Source organism: Acomys minous (genome assembly GCF_964271855.1).
Source record: "Acomys minous genome assembly, chromosome: 13".
Lineage (NCBI taxonomy): Eukaryota > Metazoa > Chordata > Mammalia > Rodentia > Muridae > Acomys > Acomys minous.
Window position 1 is genome coordinate 34,256,639 of NC_140495.1, and position 19,320 is coordinate 34,275,958.

Consider the following 19,320-nt stretch of genomic DNA (forward strand, 5'->3'; position numbering starts at 1 on the left):
TTCTAATTTGTAGCCAGTTAACATTAAAAGACACTGTGATGCTATAGTTTTATTTAGTGCAGCACAGATCATCATCATCATCATCATCAGCAGCAGCAGCAGCAGCAGCAGCAGCAGTAGCTGCCCCTCAGGCAAGGTCTGTGTAGCCCAGGCTGGCCTGAGACTCACTATGCATTCCAAGATGGCCTTGTACTCCTGGGCCTCCTAGAGCTGGAATTACAGGTGTGTGCCAGCATGTCCCACTCAGTTCAAAAACACAGCTTGGTTTTGAACATTTTCTCCCAGGCCTCTGACACTTGTAAAAGCCAAAGGCATGTGCACTGGAAGCCAGAACATTCTGCTCCTGTGCTACAGAGCCTCTCTTAGGAGCCCTGTAGTACAGATGCTCTTTGCCCTGACTAGCTCCTCTTGATCCATCTACACTTATTTTGGTAGTTAACAATCCTTAGGTGAAGAAGAGATTGCCTCTAAGAGCTAGGCCCAGGCTAGAGAGATAATCTCAGTAGGTAAATGCATTTGTCAACAGGCCTGAGTTAACCTCCCAGACCTACGTGTTGGAAGGTGAGACAGACTCCTGCAAGTTGTCCTCTGAGCATGCATGCACACACACATGCACACATAGTTTGAATGAGGCAGACCTGTGGACCCTTGTTTAGAGTCCTCTCAGATTTTTAATAACAACTCAAAGTTAACCAATGATTTGATGGGCAGAACTAGTTTTAATTCACTTCGATACAAAGAGGCTGGGGTGTAGTGGAAAGTTTTGGCATCTTTAAAAACTCAGTTATGTTATGTAATCATGTTTTTGTTTTAATCCCAGGTGTGGGGTGTGGGGCTGCTTCAGATTGTCCACAGCAGCAAACTCTTTGTCTTGTGTGGGCTCTGAGAGGGGCTCTTTGCCGGCTGCAGATGGTTTAATTCTGAGGACTCTGGAGAGGGAATAAATACCAGAGCCCAGAGAGAGATGGAGGGCTGTAAGAATGCTGCTGCTTCCTCCTGCTGCTCCTGGTTGCATAGTTTTCACTTTAAGACAGCTTAAGGCTTGATCAGTCTTACTTTCTAGTCTATCTAAAGGCATTCCTTTTTGAGGTATAGTTCTCATGCCACACAGTGCCATCTTAAGTTTGAGCACATATGTACAAACATGCCAACTTTAAATAACTTAAGTCAAACCCAAAACCAGGCCCTTACCTTTCATCTTTTCTCCTGTACTCCATAAACAATCATAAGCTTTCCATCCTTATAGATATCTCTTCCTAGGGTTTCACATAAGAGAATTATAAATGTGGCAATGCGTAAAAGCTGGTTTGCTTCCTGCACCCACATGTCTTAAGGCTCATCCAATACGTCATTCCTTTTTATGGCCAAATAGGTTTCATTATACATATACTATCATTTTTCTTATCAATACATTGATAGATGAATATTTAGGTTGTTTCCACCATTTGGTTTTATGAATAATACTGGACTCAAGCTAGAGGTTCCTTTCATGATGGGGAATGGACATCGGAAAATAATTTTAAGGGGTTTGGGGAGATGCCTCAGCCAATAAAGTTCTTGCAGTGCAAGTAAGAGCGTCTGAGTTCAGATTGTGGGCATGCATGTAAAATCTGGGTGTTGGGGCGTCTGTGACCTCAGCGCGGGTGGGAGAGCAGGGGCAGGAGTATCTGCAGGGTTGCTACCCAGTCAGTGACGTCAACACACTGAGCCCCAGGTTCACTTGGCTCAACACTAACATAAGGTGGTGAGTGCTGGAGGAAGCCACCCAAAGTCTGCTTCCGGCCACCACGTGCACTTGTAAGTGTACCCACCTGTCAGATGTGCTGACACACATATACACAACACAGGACCCGTCCCAACTCAAAAACTTAAAAGGAATTTTAACCAAGAAACAAAGACATTTTTGCATTTTAGATTATCACTCACATTTTGCTTTGGGGTCTAAAAGGCAGCATGAGACTGAAAGATGACATGGTTGAGACACCTCTTTCTTTTATAAACTATCAGCACCAATTCTAAACTGTGAAGCACACAGAATCTGGCTCATCTACTTAATGTGGTCTGAACCTACCAACAATCTGGGTGCCATTGGGACAAGCTTTTATAGGCTTGTGAGGGCAGGCCACAGAGACAACGGTGGTGTGGTCGGCCTGTATACGAATAAACAATTATAGTATGCGTGTGCCTCTATACAAATAAGCAATTACCGTATGCATGTGAGGGCCTGTAATGATAGCTACACAAAGTCTAACCCTCTAATCGTAGACAAATATGCTTCTTTTATAAGCTGGTGGACAGGATGGCTCCAAAAGATTTCAACCTTTGGTAATAGTGGGTCACATGGCACAAGAACAGATTACAGATCTTCAAAGAAGAGAGGCCACTTTGTGCACCTGTATGGGTCTCTCTAAACACAAGAGCTCTTTCAAAGCAATGGGCCTTCTCTGCTGGGACAAGAAAGCTGTGGCTGGAAGAATTTCAAGCTTTAATATCTAAGAAGGATGCAACCCAGCAGTGCTGGAAGTGGGCCATGTGGGAAACAGGAGGAATGTTTGCATCTTCTAGAAGCAGATTGGCCTCCAAGGAAATGGGGCAGTCCTGCTGCTGCTGCTGCTGCAAGGAGCAGGCACCCTTCAGAGCAGGGAACAGATGCTCGGATGCCATGCTGAAGCTTGAAGGAGCTGGGAGGACAGGAATCCTTAGAGCCTCCTCAGAAGAGCCCAGCCTGGCTCACAATCCTTACTGTGCTTCTGCAGAGGATGCATGAGTCATCCTGAACCAGGAACCAACACAAGCATGCCATTTAAAGCCATGGAGCTTGTGATTTTTTTTTTTCCTGGTGGCAAAAGAAAATTAAAACCAAAATGTATTTTTAAAAAAGAAATCAAGCATCCCAATGACATTCTTCACAGAAAGAGACGTGATAGAGGTTGGCCTAAGTCTAATTACTGCTCGCAAGATCTAGCTGTTGCCTCTCTGCTTGGCTGAATAAAGGTGTACACCTGAGAAAGGAGGAAGGAAGGGGCAGAGTGAAGGTTCCAGAGCTTGGAGGACAGAGAGAATCTAGGGAAGGGGGAGGCAAAGAAAGTATGGGAGAAGGAAGAGGACACCACCCCCACCATCACTCCCACCCCCACCTTTCCCACCCCGCCCCAAGATGGGTTAGGGGGAGAGAGCACATGGCCCGATCGCCGTGGTTGGAGAAGATGGACAATATTAGCATGGATTTTGGGATTATGGATGGAAGGTAGCTCAGTAGAATTTATTAGAAGCAGATGGCATGGGATTTTGGCAGGGAGATATGGAAAGTAGCTGAGGGGATTAATATCTGCCCTGCCCCAGGTAACTCAAGACTATTCTAAATACAACAGGTGTCTGTGTCTTTAATTGTGGGTTAGACAATACTGCCATAATAACTAAGCCTAATAATAAACAATTATTAGGCCATACTTATAAATTATTCACAACAAGACAATACAACCCTAAAACCATAAGGTACCACAACAGGTACCCAATGCATTGGCTACTTTTCTGTTGCTGTGATAACAACATGTCTAGAAGCAATTTATGAAAGAAGGGCTCATTTTGGCTTATGGTTTCAGAGGGCTGGAGTCCATCATGGCAGGGTTGGCATGGCAGCGGGAGGAGAGAATTTAGCTCGCAAATCCTCAACCACAAGCATGAAGCAGAGAATGAACTGGAAGCAGAGTAAGGCTGTATACTCTCATAGCCAGTACTTTGTCCATTAAGGCCACACCTCCTAGACCTCCCCAAGCAGTTCCATCAGCTGGAGCCATGCATTCAAATGTCGGAGGCTCTGGAGACATTTCTCACTCAAACCATCACACCCAAATAGCCAAGGATATCTTAGCACCTGACTTAACACTATACTACAACATGTGAGTAACGAGCCCAGCCTTTACTAGCATGAAAACAGACACGTAAACCAGTGGAAGAGAACAAAGTCCCAGACAGCTATAGGTATCTGATTTATAATAAAGGTGCCACAAACACACTCTAGAAGAAAGGTAGCCTCCTGAACAAGTGGCGAAGGAGAAACTGGTATCTACAAGTAGAAAAAAATGTACAAAATCAACTCTAAATGGGTCGCTTTAACACTCAAAACTACTAGAGGAAACCACTGATGGTACAGGCAATGACTTTCCAGAATAAGAAATCACTGGCAAATGGATTGCATGGAATTAAAAAGATTCTGCATAGCAAACAAAACAATCAACAGTGATGAGACAGCCTACAGAATGGGGGGAAATCTTTGCCAACTACTTAGCTGACAGAGGTTAATGTCTAGAATGTACAAGGAATATAAAAAAGAAAAGCACCTGGAGAACAAATTATTTCATCAACAAATGGGCAACCCCTCCCCCCCAAAAAAACCAACATGGTCATAGAAATCTGATGCTGGACTGATTCTGGGACAGGACTGGAGGAGAAAGAGAAAGGTTAGAAAAGATGAAAAATAAAAGAAGGTTAATAACTAACCAAAGAATTACTGAATTAAATAAAAAAGATGGCACACACCTCCTTCCAGGGAAAAAGATGGCAGGGTGACATGGTGCTGAAGTCCCTGTGGGCAGCAGGGCAGCAGGATTCCTGCCTTGGAAAAGGGAGACACAGGAATGAATAATGGGTGTTGAACCAGCCATTAGCCAGCAGAGGCTTCAGAAGGTGCATGCTGGCCCTTTGGGAAGTGTTAACGCTGTATTACTATTAGTTGGCCACTCTTTCAGTGATGGTAGCTATTCACAAAGCCATTCATGGAAAACTAGGACTCCTTCCACCGTCTGTGTAAACACTGCTGGATTAGGATGGAGTGATCCTGGGATGCTACAGCCACCTATGCTTTTAGAACATCCTCCTGAAAAGCTCTTGATACTGTCTACTAAATTCTAGGCTTAAAGGGATTTGAAGGCTGCCTACAGCAGAGTCAGGGAGGGCTCCCCAATGACCTGCCAGCTGCTGGGGAAGCAGCCAGCATAGGAAGAAGCCTCGGTACAGAATGTTCCTCTTTTCCCAACCTGTGTGGATGGGCTGCAGGAGGAATAGATCATCTCAGGCTATGGCTGGATGCCACACTTCAGTCTTTGCAGATACCTTTGGTCTGGGCTTAGAGATAGTAGTTAGTGTTCTTGTAAGCTCTTTAAACACACACCCAATCCCAAACTGTAAGTGTGAAGCACTTCCATTATTTTTATTGGTATTTAAATTATATTTATTCAGTGCCTGTATATGTGTTGGTGCATTGTCACCGTTCTCTTGTCCCACCATCTGGGTCTTGGAGCTTCAACTCTCCTAGTGTCTTTAAACTCAGCCCTGGTAGCACACACCTGCAACCCCAGCACCTGGAGGCAGAAGCAGGAGGATTGCTGCAAGTTTCAGACCAGTCTGGTACATATAGCAAATTTCAGCCTAATCAAAGCTACAAAAGTAAGACTCTGAAAAAATAAACAATAGATAAATAAAAGTCCCCGTAAGACAGCCATTCCATTTGTTACATTCAGCCACATGTCCACCACCGGGACGAAAAGTATAGAGGTATAATTTTATTCTACTGTGAATCAATGCTGTGGACACCCACAGAACCAGATCACCAATAGCTACACCATTCCATGTTTTAAGATTAATAAGGACATACACCATCAATTCCTGAGTAAACAGTGCAGTGTAACATTTAATCTGTATTGCTCGGAAGACATCTTGCAGCATAGAAAGTGATCAAAATGGTTGCTTACTTTATCATGTCATAAATTACAAGTGTTTATTGCAGAACAGTGATACCATTTCAGTGGTAAAGAAACTTGCAGTTCATAACAAAGGCTCTTGTATACATCTGCTGTCATGATTGACATTCTGAGTCAGGCATCAGTAGTAAAATAAGTCATGGTAAAAATTAAACCTGTACCAAAGAGACATGACTTCTTTCCAGAAACGGAAGCCTGGATTCTGGTTAACCTTTCATACATACAAAAATTCTTTTTTAAAAAATCCTAGGCAATCACAAATATAAACTAGGTGACTAAAAGACAATGGCAGCTCTTCGTTATGCAGTAAAACCGTGGATCTCGTCATCGGAAAAGCTAAGATCATGCAGCAACCTGAAAAACAAAAAGTGCAGGACTTTTAGGGAAAGTGTTTAGAAATAAGGACATGAGATCAGAGCTGACCAGCACAGCCTCCTCATTCTCTCAAGTCACGTTAGCTTTTTAAAAACACAGTGATCACCCCGGAAACTTAACAATTCCTATACAGCACTGGCGACTTAATCAGGGTTCAATTTTAACAATTCCACAATGCCACTAATTTTAAATGATCTGAGTCAAGATTCGATTATAATTCACTCTTTGCAAACGGTGGACAAGCTTCTGGACACGTTAAATGTCTAGAACGTAATCTAAGAACCTTCTTTCCCTTTGCTCCCACCTCTGCCATGTTCCCCACTTTCCTTGCTGAAAACCACATTTTTACTGTGGATTCTTCCACAGTCCTCTCGGCTGCACTCCTGAGGCGTCTCCAGTAGCACGGGCCAGTGCCCTCTCATTCCTCACACGTAGCAAGCGGATGGAGCCTAGGGCTTCATCACGTACCGGCTCAGTTCTTTTTGTGTACTTCATGCGGAATGTTATTACTCTAAGAGGCATAATACATGGCTGCCTCTTAGTAGATGCTAGCGGCCACCAGCAGCCTAGAAAAACTAAGATTCTACTTCATCATTCTTTCTTCCCTGACGCCCTGAAGGTTTCTATAAAGAAAACGTGCTCCATGGCCACGTGGCTATCCAGCAATGCATCATGCTCACACCGGAAAAGGCAGAATAAATGAATCCAGTTCATTTGCAAAGGGCAGAATAAATGCTTTGTTTTCCCATCTTTATTCACCAGTTTTCAAGCTGAGGAATAGGAAAAAGTACTGCTCAAACACACGTCAGCTTGGGAAATCACACAAATAGAGACTGGGGCCACAGAGCTGACTGCTTAAAGTGATTGCTATTCAGCACTTTCTGTCCAGAGTGGGAACATGCACACGAAGGGCTCGTGTGGCACAGGGTTACCACACCGCAGACAAGCCTCGCACTCTGGGAGACCATATTACTTTTCTAGACATGTATACTGTCTCCCCCAGGGAAGGTCTTCACTGCAACCACAGTCTCCTCATTTGAATACCTTTAACAAATCCATTCTCCGCCCTTCTCCTACTCTTTCTGACTGGTGTGTGTGTGTGTGTGTGTGTGTACACATGCATGCGCATGCATTTGTGATGCTGTGAATGAATCCAGGGTTGTATATGATAGGCAGACGTTCTAAACACTGAGCTACATCCCTACCCACTTCTGATTTGATTATTATTACAATTTCTTTTTTGAGACAGGGCCATGCTCAGGCTATCCTGGACCTGCCCATCTTCCTGCCTTTACCGCCAGAATACTAGGGTTATAGCTATGCACTCCACGCCCAGCTCTCTAACCACAGCCACCTACCTTCATAGCAGGTCTTTTATGATCACATGGTTCTGGTCTCCTCAAAATACACACCCCCCTAGGTGACAGACCTGATATATCTACGGTACTCCAAGCTGTATTTCTGTGATATTTGTCTCATCAAAGGACAATGTGAGCCTCTGAAGTTGAGTCCACCTATCCATGTCTTCAAGTCAAGGTAGTGAGTGGATCAAAGGGTTCTGGCAAAGAAATCCTAAGTTGTTTGTTTAAAAGTACCGGCTTCTAAATATTTATTATACATATTGGCAGGTGCTCATGGGATGCAGAGGGTATGCTTGAGAAACAGCTAGTTGTCCAGCTAGTGCCAGGGGTCCAGTTCTAAGCCAGAGTGACGTTTACAAAGGGAGTTGGCATGGTACCTGCTGAGACCTGGGCTCAAACACAAGAAAGACACGTTCTTGTAAGATGCTAAGGACAAGAAGTCAGGAAATGAGTCTGAACTGAGTCACAAGGGAGACTGGTGGGGGTTGGTCTGTTGCTATGTATTTTAATGCTACATCCTGGCCTCCAGAACCTGTCCCTGCTCAGGTGAGCACATTCTCACGTACACCTGTCCTTGTGTAAACCTTGCCTCACCTAATCTAAAGTAACTGGTTAATAAAAAAGTGCTGAAGCTTGGGATTAGGCAGAAGAAAGGGAGTTGGAGTTTAGGGTTCCCAGGCTGGGGCTGAAGGATCATGAGGGAGAGGAGAAGGAGGGGGATGCTGGACAGGATCAGAGACAAAAGGGAAGTGGAGCGGCACCGTGGGTTAGTGTGGGGAAGGAGCACATGGCTGGGCCAGCGTGGATGGAGGAGACGGAGAACATTAGCAAGTATTTGGGGACCATGGATGGGAGGCAGCCTGAGATGGGGCTGGGAGGTAAAGTTAATTTAGAAGGTTAATATTTGCCATGCCCCAGGTAAATGCTTGTTCTAAAAAAATACAGCAGCTGTCTGTGTCTTTATTTGATTGATAACAAGTTAGAGAATTCTGCCATAATAATTATAGCCTACTAATAAACATTTATTAGGCATACCATTTAAATTAACCACAACAGGAGATGCTATGACATGCAAATACCGATCTGGCTCAAGTCACCTTGACAGGCAGCCTTGGTGTAGCTTGCTCAGTGTTAGCAGCCTGCCTCTAGGTTGCTTAGCAACCTCTGATGTCATCACTTGCCACAGCTGGCAGGGGCCCAGGATAAAAAGACAAACCTGCCCTGTCATCTCTCTCTTGCACTTTTCTTCCTAAGGGGGGACACTCTCCCTCTCTCTCTCTCTCTCTCTCTCTCTCTCTCTCTCTCTCTCTCTCTCTCTCTCTCCCCTTTCTCTCCCCCACTATCTTCCTGTCTCTGTACTCTCAGGCCCTAACTCCTTTCCACTTCTCTCCCCATGCTTCTATAATAAATCTCTCCATATCGTATCAGTGGCACGGCATCTCATTTTCAGTCCCAACACTAGGGTAGGTGATCTCAGGGAGCTACAGGAATGGTTAATAGCCCTGCTGAGCTTCCTAGGTAAGCCAGTTCAGCATAGGAGGATTAGTTTTGAGGCAAATTTTAGAAAAGAGTTGTAGCAATTACAGTTGTTTTCCAGCATGCAAAAATCCTATAGTCATGACAACATACTCTTTGAAGCACATATCTGGGGCTCTAGTCTGCAAGGGAGTAGCTATGATGTGTAGAACCAAATAAATGAAAATGAGGAAGACATGGCCCAAGCTCTAACACACCACCAATCACGTGTGAGGGTGGCATTCTGCTAGGAGGCACCGGTGTGCAGATGGCTCTGCAGCCAGGCTCACCATGCCGAAGGTTTGAGGTTTCCATCACCTAACTGCATCACTGCAGCCTAGAGTGCTCTGCGACACCAAGCCCACAGTGTGATGCACTTAGCCTCCATTCCTACACAAGGAAATGCTTCTTTAAAAATCGGAGTCAGGGGCTTTGTAAATAAATTTTACAATACAATTAGACTCAAATTATCTAGAGAATGTCAGGTTCATGCAAAACAAATTAAAGGAGCCAGAACTTAAAACCTAGAAATCCAGTACTGACTGCATTTAACCAAATCTTTTAAGGTGTCATTTTACAATTAGATCACATAGGTGGTTTTCACTGTGTAGTCTAGCCATGGGTCTTGCTTCGTTATGTTGTACAATATAATATAGTGTCTTCGCTTTGACTTGCTGCCTGGCTTGGGATCACTGTTTTTTGTGTGTTTGTTTGTCTTACCAACTCCTATAAAGCTAGAGAATAAAGACAGGGCCACACTGAAATGAAACGGCTTGCTCATAACTATTTACGTTAAAGTTGGCAGAAGATGAGATCAAGAGCCCAATGTCCTCAAAAGGGTTGTAGCACTCCCTGGTCTTGTGACTGTTCATCATGATGGCCACAGGTAGATGACACAGCTGCTGTATCTAACACTAAGCACAATGCAGGCCCCAAACTCTGTCCCTCGTATGAAGACCAACTGTTTTCACGGCTGCCACAGATTTTGAAGTGTATGGCGGCATGGCAGGAAGAGCCACACGGCTTGCCCGGGCTCTATGTATGGCGGCATGGCAGGAGGAGCCACACGGCTTGCCCGGGCTCTATGTATGGCGGCATGGCAGGAAGAGCCACACGGCTTGCCCGGGCTCTATGTATGGCGGCATGGCAGGAAGAGCCACACGGCTTGCCCGGGCTCTATGTATGGCGGCATGGCAGGAGGAGCCACACGGCTTGCCCGGGCTCTATGTATGGCGGCATGGCAGGAGGAGCCACACGGCTTGCCCGGGCTCTATATAGCTACTGTTTCAGCGTCCGTCTCACCACACCGCCACTCACCGTATCCCCTCATCTGTAAATGGCGGTGGTCCACAGATGCAAACGAAGACTCTAGAGTTTTCTAAACTTCTTTGCAAAAATTCAGAGAGAAGAGGTCGTGACACGTGTCCCTGTTTGCCATTCCATTCTGAAGAAGGTGCCGAGAGAACAAATTCAACTTCAAATCTAGGACAAGAAAAGAGTTTTCAAAGTCTGTCATTTCAAACCCACTACTGTCACATTTCAAGGCCGGTAGGGCTCCTTTCCCTAAGGACAGCTTAAGAAGAGTGGATAGGTCCTAAGTAAGCATTCAACAAAGACACGTATGTGAGTGCAAACTCACTAAAGCCTGGCCTTGCTATGGATAAGGGCAGAGATTTGGCTGTTTTATTTTCTTGAACTCATCAGCAAGACACCTCCATGGATCTCAGAGGCTGTTACACTGTTACTAATAATGCCTGTGTGAGTCACAGAGAAGTTTGATTACCAGAGACTAGTATTTTAATCCCCACTTAAATGTGCACCATGAATTCCAGACCCTGGGACAGTTTAGCTAGGAAGCCTACTTGACTTAGCCCTGGACGTTCAAAGTCCACCAGGCAGACCTGTAGTCTCTCTAGGACTGACCCTGTGAGTGGCACTTGTTCACTTGCTCGTCCGAGCCCGAACCTTTCTGAGCCAGAACCTACGCATGGTCCTCTTGGAAGCCTCGCCTTCCAACCTTCATGTACAGCCTAGGAGCAGCTCTGGCTTCTGCCTTCTTCCCTCAGCCGTCACAATGCAACACTGGCTACTCAGTCATGCTTCTGTGATGCTCCTAGGAGGCCCTCTCTTCCGGTCCTAGCTCAAGCTTCATGCCCATCAGCAAATGCTATGGTCTCACTGGTCTTGGCTCCTTCACTCTCTGTGCTGTAGAAACAGCGGCCTTTGCCTCTTCTTCACAGCCCTTACTTCAGGATGCAAGCATGTAGTCCCCAGGGGAACTTACCCCACTGTCCGCCTTCACCTTCAGACCCCAAACTCCATGAAAGCAGGGAGCATGTCAGTTTTGGCTACTCTATCCCTATTGGTCAAAATATAGATGCACCTAAACATTATGGAATCGGATTCACAGAAATGAAAGAAAGGGCATGGAATTTAATGAGACACCAAGTGAACTGTTTGTCAAAAGCTAGAAAACCCAAGTCTTGCCACACCTACTTTGTTTACCACCTGGACACACCAGCTCACTGTACATAGCCTACTCCTTTCTGAGGAGCAGTGGCCGCTGTTCACACATTAGCCTAAGCCTGGGAGGTGGGGTATGTTCTGGGAGGCTTCTTGGGTGAGAGGTCAAGAAACTGAATGTGGGAATAGACTGTGGCTAGCACTGCTGCCTTTAATGTTGCGGTGGTGGCTGGTCCAGACTCCTAAGAACCAACAGGCCAGGTGCAGCTGTAGACTAAGTAAGTGCACAAGGCAGAGGTCCGAGAACCAGCCCAGTTCTCCGCACAGGACTCCCCTCAAGGGCTTCCGAGGGCATTCACTAGACACACTGAGGAAACTCGCAATCAACCACAATTCTCAAAACACCTCAGAATCGTTCTTCCCAGCAAGGTTCCCATTTAGTGTATACAGCAATGCTAACCCACGCTACTGAAAACTGCCTCCCTAAACACAGGGTGAGCACAGGCACCTGAAAACCCCAATTCAGATGCTCAAACAGCACTCTGGAACACTGAGGAGTTCAGATTAGAGACACCCAGTCTATGCAACACTGGGGAACTCTCAAACTCCAAAACTGCAAGTACTTCTGGCTCCAGGCATTCTGGATAAGGACACTTAAAACCTGCACCTTGTTTCATTAAATCCCTATAACTACCTTTTATCCAAATGTCTTTTTGCCAGGATGAATTAAAAGCCAAAGATGGCCTTTGATGGCTTTATTTCCAGTGAACCTTTAACTGCTAAGATATAAATTTGGGGTAAATTGGCTATAATCTGCAATGGATAGCCATTGATAACCTTCCTTTACTAATGCTTTTTAAAGAAAGCTAACCAATCAGTGCCATCATTTCTACAAGCATCTACTTAGACAATGATGAGATAGATACTTAGTTCTCTCTATGTAAAAAACATACATTTTTCATGCCTTTTGTACTTAGTCACATAATGCTTCCCTGCCTGCAGTCTGGTATTCAATGGATAAAATAAAAAGGCAACACAGATCATTTAAAGTCACCATGAAGGTGCTGCTGTCCTGGATGAGAAAAGTGCTTCAACCAGAGTGGGAGCAAGTCCCATGAATGATGTCATGTCTCAAATCACACCAGCATCACTGTGGTGTCTTCTTTGGGAATCTTCTGACACAATTATTGCACTAAGCCAATGGAGACCTGAGAGGTCCATCTTTAAATTCCTCCTTGTTCCACAGAGCCAGGAAAGACAAGGATTCTTGAAAGGTTTACTTGAAAACAAATTCAGATAACCCACAAAACACAAAGTGACAAGGATAGAAAAGGATGGGGTGGGCCCCCAGACTAGCTCCTTGTGAATGTGTGTATGGTATGAGACGAAAACAGGAAAAAATATACCTTACAGGTTAAGAACTATGTGCACAGTTAAGAATAAGTTCCTTGACCCATCTGCACTGGATGTGCTTGAGCGCATGTGGTTGGGAGGTACATGGGCAGGAAACACATCAGGATGTATGCTTATTCCTGACTGGACATTATGGGAAATGCAGTGGATTGTGGGTTTGTCTTTATAAGCCTCTGCAAAACATGATATATGGCCATTTTCTGGGACTGCAGAGCTGGACGTAGTCAGAGATCCATCCTCTTGGCCAGTATTTAATTAAAGCTTGCTTCAAATATGGCTTAAGATTGTGGTAGTGGCCTTATTCTTAACCAGGAGGATTAACAGTAGGCTAAAAACTCACCAGGAATAAATAAGTCTATTGAAAAATTTAAAGTGGGCCAACAGTGTTTATTCTAACATATATAATTTGTTGATCTAGCAACTTATTTCTCTCTCTTGCCCAATCAGCTTTCAAAACCTTCCCCTTCCTTCCTGTTTCTCACACATGTCCACCACGCTTTCCCAGGTGGGGCCCTCAGATCTTAGGTCTGTCTGATACACTATACACAGCCACATTAATTCTCCTGAACCCCAGGAGGGTCTCTATTGCTTACAGATTGGCAATTCAGAGTCCTTGCAGTCCCAGCCTTCAGGTTTTTCTAGGTACAGAAAAATAGGAGAGCAAAACTATATTTCTTCATGGAAGTACCAGAACATTCTGGCCTTGGAGAATCCAATTACTCTTGTTTCTTCTCCTGTTCACAGAAATGCTAATTTGTTTCCTAAAATCCAGGTCAGAATCCTCTTTTTCAAGAAAGCCCTGACATCCTCTCTTATAAGAATGGGACCACTGGCTGTGTGCTAGTGCAATTTCAGACAGCACAGCAATGCAAAAACCTGTCATTTGTGACACAGTGGGACTCTTTTCTTTCTTTCTCTATTCCAATGGAAAACTAAGGACACCAACAATATCGCATGCTGCTGCTGGGTGGGACAGCGCTCTGTGCTGAGGACTTTTGTCAAAAAGCATTCAGGGCCTGAGAACACTTTCACCTGTGCCTCTTCAGCACTTTAACCCTAAGTAGTTACGGGAGTACAAAAGACCTTCTTTCTCACCACATACAGCAGGGGCTGGTTAGATAAATTATGGGATGTTCACATACAGAGCACAATGCTGTTTTTATTAAAAAAAATCATGGTACAATACAGGCCTTCTCAGGCCACAGTCCTAGAATTTTGAGCTACTCTTGGCCTTTAATAACTACAGGCCAGTAGCACACATATACCCTTCTCTAATTGTGACCATCAAGAAAAAAGTCTTCAGGAGCTAGAGAGATTGCTCAGTAGTTAACAACTGCTTTTTGCTCTCACAGCAGAGCTCGTTCTTCCTCCAGCACCTGCATGGTAGTTCACAACCATCTGTAAACCTAATTCTAGGAACTCAAATGCCTTCTGGTCTCTTTGGGCACCAGGGATGCATGTGGTTCACTTAAATATATGCAATGAAAACACTCATACAAACAATATAAAAATGAATAAATCTTTAAAACAGCAACAATAAAACCCATTTCCAAATGGAAGCATCCATGTGGTCAAATGTTGAGGGAGACTCAGGTTGACAGAATATATTCTATGATCAGGTACAATAAGCAGAAAATACAATTATAAAAAGGACAGTCAGCATGACTATATTGCCTTCAAAATAAAAAAGGTGAGAGAGAGAGAGAGAGAGAGAGAGAGAGAGAGAGAGAGAGAGAGAGAGAGAGAGAATAAGAAGTGTGTGTATAAAAATATGGGTCATAATGTTGATTGCTTGTTGGGGAGTAGAAATTTCAGCAACTTTCTTCTTTATTCTCTGCTGCTCTTTCTGTGTAAGCATGTACTAATTGCATAAATGTAAGGAAAACCACAAGTGGCACTCTTGGAAATAATGCATCACTCACTCTTCTATCTAGAGCATGGTTCTCAACCTTCCTCATGCTGTGACCCTTCATAGCAGTAATCTCTACTGTTATGAATCGTAACGTAATCCTGCATATGTGATAGGCGGGATGGTCTTAAGCGACCACTGTGAAAGGGTCCTTTAATCCTCCAAGAGGTCAAGACCACTGATCTGAAGGAGAGTACTGACACCAGACATGAGTGCTTTGAAGGGGAAGAAAATACTTGTACTATCAAGTCATTACAACGGGGTATTCAGAACTAACACTGCCATCAGTACTGCCCTACTCCTTACACCTCACTGTATGAAAGTAGCAAAAGAACACCCAGGGCCACTGCATCCCACTACTGATGGGGAGGGTGGGGCAACGCTTAAGCAGAGGCACATGAGTTCACAATGCTGCTCACTTGAGAAACAACGAAATTCAACTTGGATTTCAGTTCTACACAGTAACCAGCTAATTTACTTCTCTTATTTGCCTACCATTGTGCTAAAAAAAAAAAAAAGTTAAAGAAAAACAAGAATGTGCAAAATTTTGCTATGTTCAAAATGTCATTAATGAAATCCTGACTTTTTTTTTTTTTTGGAGATTGTAATTAATTGAAATCATACATCTGGGTAAGATAACATAATTTTTGTTCAAATCTCATTTGTATCATGCAAACTGTATTGAAAAAGAAAAGAGAAATTCTAAGTCAAGGAAATCAAGGAAAGTAAAGACACTTGTTTTTCTAGACTGCATGAAAAGCAAGGCCATACAATGCTTTGTTCTGGTGTGACCTGGTACAGGCATGTAGCAGATTCTGGCACATACTCATTGAGTGAATGAAGGCATCTCAATGCAAGGCTATACCCATTGCTGTGGATGGTAAACTCTCTTTGTTCTATAGATGGAAAAACTGAAGCCCAGGCAGAGTAACTGGCCAGAGGTCACAGGGTGAGCAAGTGCTGTTTCTTCATTAGTGATGTCATCTAGAGAAACCAGAGCATAAGAGCACGGCCCTGAAGAACACATGCTAGATCCTACGCCAGCCCCGTCCAGCCTTCCCTTGCTTCCTTATTCCACCGAAGACTGAATGGAAATTTAAAACCCAAGTCTACAGTATGTTTAACTGTTTAAACTATACAATTTCAGAGAATTTAAAGATACTCATAATACAACAATAAGTTAAACAAAGGAAAATATTCAGGGAATCCATTTTGTCCTCCAAAACCTGACGCAGGGAAGTCAAACTGTGGGAAAGTGTAACAGGCATTAACTACACTGCACCTCAACTCCCACTTTCTGTATTGGATTTTATCAGCCAAATCCACCCAGAAGCCCTAAAGGTGAGGGGCCTGCTACTTCTCTGTAAAGTCTCAGACTATAGTAAAACTGATGATAAATGTTCCAAATCCAACTATAGAGTGTGGTCATTTTGTTCTCTAGGAGGGCTAGACTTGATCACATTTTTATAAAAGGTCTTGGAGATCCATGCATGCATACATACATACATACAAACAAACAAACAAAGAAACAATGAGATGGGAGAACAGCAAGGAAGGCCACCTCTCAGAGGATGCTGAAGCCTTGGAGAAAGAAGCACATTAGGCAAGAGGGGTATAGATGGGCAGAAGAGGGACAGGGGCAGGTCAAAGCAGCCACACCTGCCACACCAGCACTGACTTTTGAGTCAGCCGTGAGGATCACTCAGCTGCTGAAGGTATAGGTAGGAATAAAAACACATACTCAGAACTGTAGCCTAAGCAACCAACAACCCAACCATGAAGAATAAAACAAAAAGCAAGGCACTTCATGTGCACGGGTACACTGTTTTTTCATAATAGTTTATCAAAATTAACTCCTATTAACGACTAAGTTAATATCTAGTCATTAAAATAAATCTCTTAAATTTTTATAAAATTTCTCTTTAAGGAATTTAACACTTGCGACAAAAATTTACTAGAAGCATTTATCAATTAAATGTAAAGCCTACTTCTGTCTGTTTAAACTCTTTTCAATGTTTGGGAAGCAGGAGCTCTAATAAGATGAAGCAGTCTCTCCTTTGGTGAGCTCTAGCACACTCTAATCACCCTGGAGAGGGTTTCCCAGTGCCCAAACATTTACAAGGTCTTCCCCACACCTCACAGCAGTACAGCAAAGCGAGCAGGATGGGCACCGCTGCTTGACTCTGAGGATAAAGACTCAGGCCCAGGAAGCAAAGCAATAAGGTTTTTTTTTTTTTAATTAAAAAAAATTTAAAAGTTTATTTTATATAAATGAGTGTTTTGCATGCATGTACATATGACTATGATGTGCGTTTCTGGTGCCTGGGGAGGACAGAAGAGGGCACTCGATCCCTTGGAACTGGAGTTGTGGACAGTTGTAAGCCACCATGTGCGTCCGTGAGACATCTCTCCTGCCTCCTGAAGCAGTAAGGCTTAAAGCCGAGGACATGGGAACTAGGGTGTGGTCTACTTCTTCCTGGTCAATGTTTCCCAGTGGGAAAGCTTGGAAATTGGCACTTGCTGAACTCACTCTCAGCTGCTTCATGGAAGTAAGTGTGCCCAGCTGGGGGCTTTAGCCAGTAAGAACAGCAGTGCTTCAAAGGTAAGCATGGTCAGGTCCTAGCCTTAACTGTGAACCGTTCACTAAAGTAGACAGGATTGTGGGAGCAAAGAGCACAGAGCCCTGCACTATTACCATACCACTGACAGTCAAGGTCCTGTATCCTGAGCCCTAGGGTGGCGGCATCTAAGGGTGGTCAGGCTTCTCAAGGACTGAAAAGCTTATTTTGATGAGACTATATAAACATAAATAATCACTGAAGATATTCTGTGCAACTTAGAACACCATGACAGTCTTAGAAATATTTGACTGCTGAGATGCTCCGGAAAGTAGGTGGCTCATCTAACTCAACGTTCTTGCATTTGCACTGCTTTCAGCTGACTGCCACTGTTGTTTTGTTTTGTTTTTTTCCTTTCCTTAATGACATACGCTCTTACTGTGCTGCTCTTTCTCCCTGAGCTCAGCTTGACAAGATCTAATTTCTATTGATAATATCAGTGGAAGAAGAAAATCAGCGATAGGGCTGTTGATATGCATTAACTCAATCAACTAACAATGAGGACAGTCAGTGCAACAATGTGAATCATGCCTCTCCTGGGCAGCACACAGACGGGGCTTACTAGAGGCCTGAGAAACCCTCGACATTCAACTGGGCTTCCGCTGGCCTCAATGTGTTTACCGGAACTGCCCCTGGTAAGTACAAACATGTCAATATGAGTTAATAGGTGCAATACCTTTTATCTTTAAGTGCCAATTTCTCTAGTTGGCTTCTCCAAATTATATCATCCTCTGTTTTATTGAAGAACATCAACTTCACCTTCCTTCAAAGGAAACAAACAAAAAAGGAAACCTCAAATTATTTAGGTCACTATTACATTTAAAATACGCACAAGTGGAAATGTCCGAAGTGAGCCTGGTGAATGCTTTTAGGTAACATAAACTATCAAAACATGAAATGAGATAGAAGCATTAATAATATACTCAGTAGGAGAGGAGCGGGTAGAACAGGAAATGACGAATGGGGCAATGAAAGCAAGGCTCCTCACATTCAGTGAACTGCCCATGCACAATGAATGCCTCGCATTAAAAAGTGTCCCAACTAACAGTAGCCAGAGACAAGGGACCATACCTGAGACTGGATGTGTAAGTCAAAGCGTATTTCAGGACATTGACCATTGGTGTGAAGCCTGTTCCAGCTGCCAATAAAAAGAGATCTTCTACTTCCTGGAGTTTGGATACTTTAAAATTGCCCTCAGGATTGCTTACAGAAATAAAATCTCCTAAACAAAATAAGTAAATAAACAAAATCAGAAAAAAAAAAAAACAAACCATAAAGCAAGAAACCTAGTAGGAAGCCAGGGACAGAGCTCTGGTGAGTGACAGGATGGACCTGTGAATGCCACATCAGTCTCTACAGCATGACGAGTTTTGGAGGTAGTCATCAGATACCCAACTGTGTTGGGATTCTCTCAGCACAGTCAGAGAACAGTAACTAACACAAGGTAGGTAGAGGTAGACACAGTGAGTAACCGCAGGGTCAAGCTTAGCAGGAGAGAAACTGGAAACAATGTATTGTAAAGCCTTACATTGGGAAGTAGCATTAGCTTCTCCTGTAATATCTGAAAAGTCGGATCAACTGCAACAAGAAGAGCCACTGGGGGTTTAATCCTAGGAAAATAGCAAGATCAGAAACCAGCTGCACTTGGGCAGTTGCAAAATGAGTGGCCCATTCTTGTGGTGGCCGGCTGACAGGACAGTACACACCTCTCACAGAATGAGTGGCCTGTTTTTGTGGTGGCCGGCTGACAGGACAGTACACAGCCCTCACATAAGAACACTGCCACCAGGGCCACATTCAGAAATCCAAAACGTAACTTGAAAAATAAAAACCAAAACTGTTCATTATTTTCAAGTTATTTTAAATACTGTATTTTAAAATGTTTGAGTGCTTGTAATTTCCTGTGT

The 19,320-nt window shown here is 43.8% G+C and overlaps 1 protein-coding gene across 4 annotated transcripts in view; it reads right to left on the reverse strand.

The window, feature by feature from the left end:
* Window positions 1-5,669: 5,669 nt before the first annotated feature.
* The window catches only part of LOC311582165 (cytochrome b5 reductase 4), a 62,765-nt gene continuing 49,114 nt past the window's right edge, over window positions 5,670-19,320 (reverse strand). For all 4 annotated transcript variants that reach the window (XM_084754968.1, XM_084754967.1, XM_084754966.1 and 1 more), the window contains 4 exons: window positions 18,485-18,635; window positions 18,090-18,176; window positions 10,328-10,492; window positions 5,670-6,113 (listed from right to left, as the gene is read on the reverse strand). In XM_084754968.1, coding sequence (XP_084611094.1) covers window positions 6,059-6,113; window positions 10,328-10,492; window positions 18,090-18,176; window positions 18,485-18,635 — 458 coding nt within the window. In that variant the 3' untranslated portion in view covers window positions 5,670-6,058. The remainder of the gene's footprint in view (window positions 6,114-10,327; window positions 10,493-18,089; window positions 18,177-18,484; window positions 18,636-19,320) is intronic.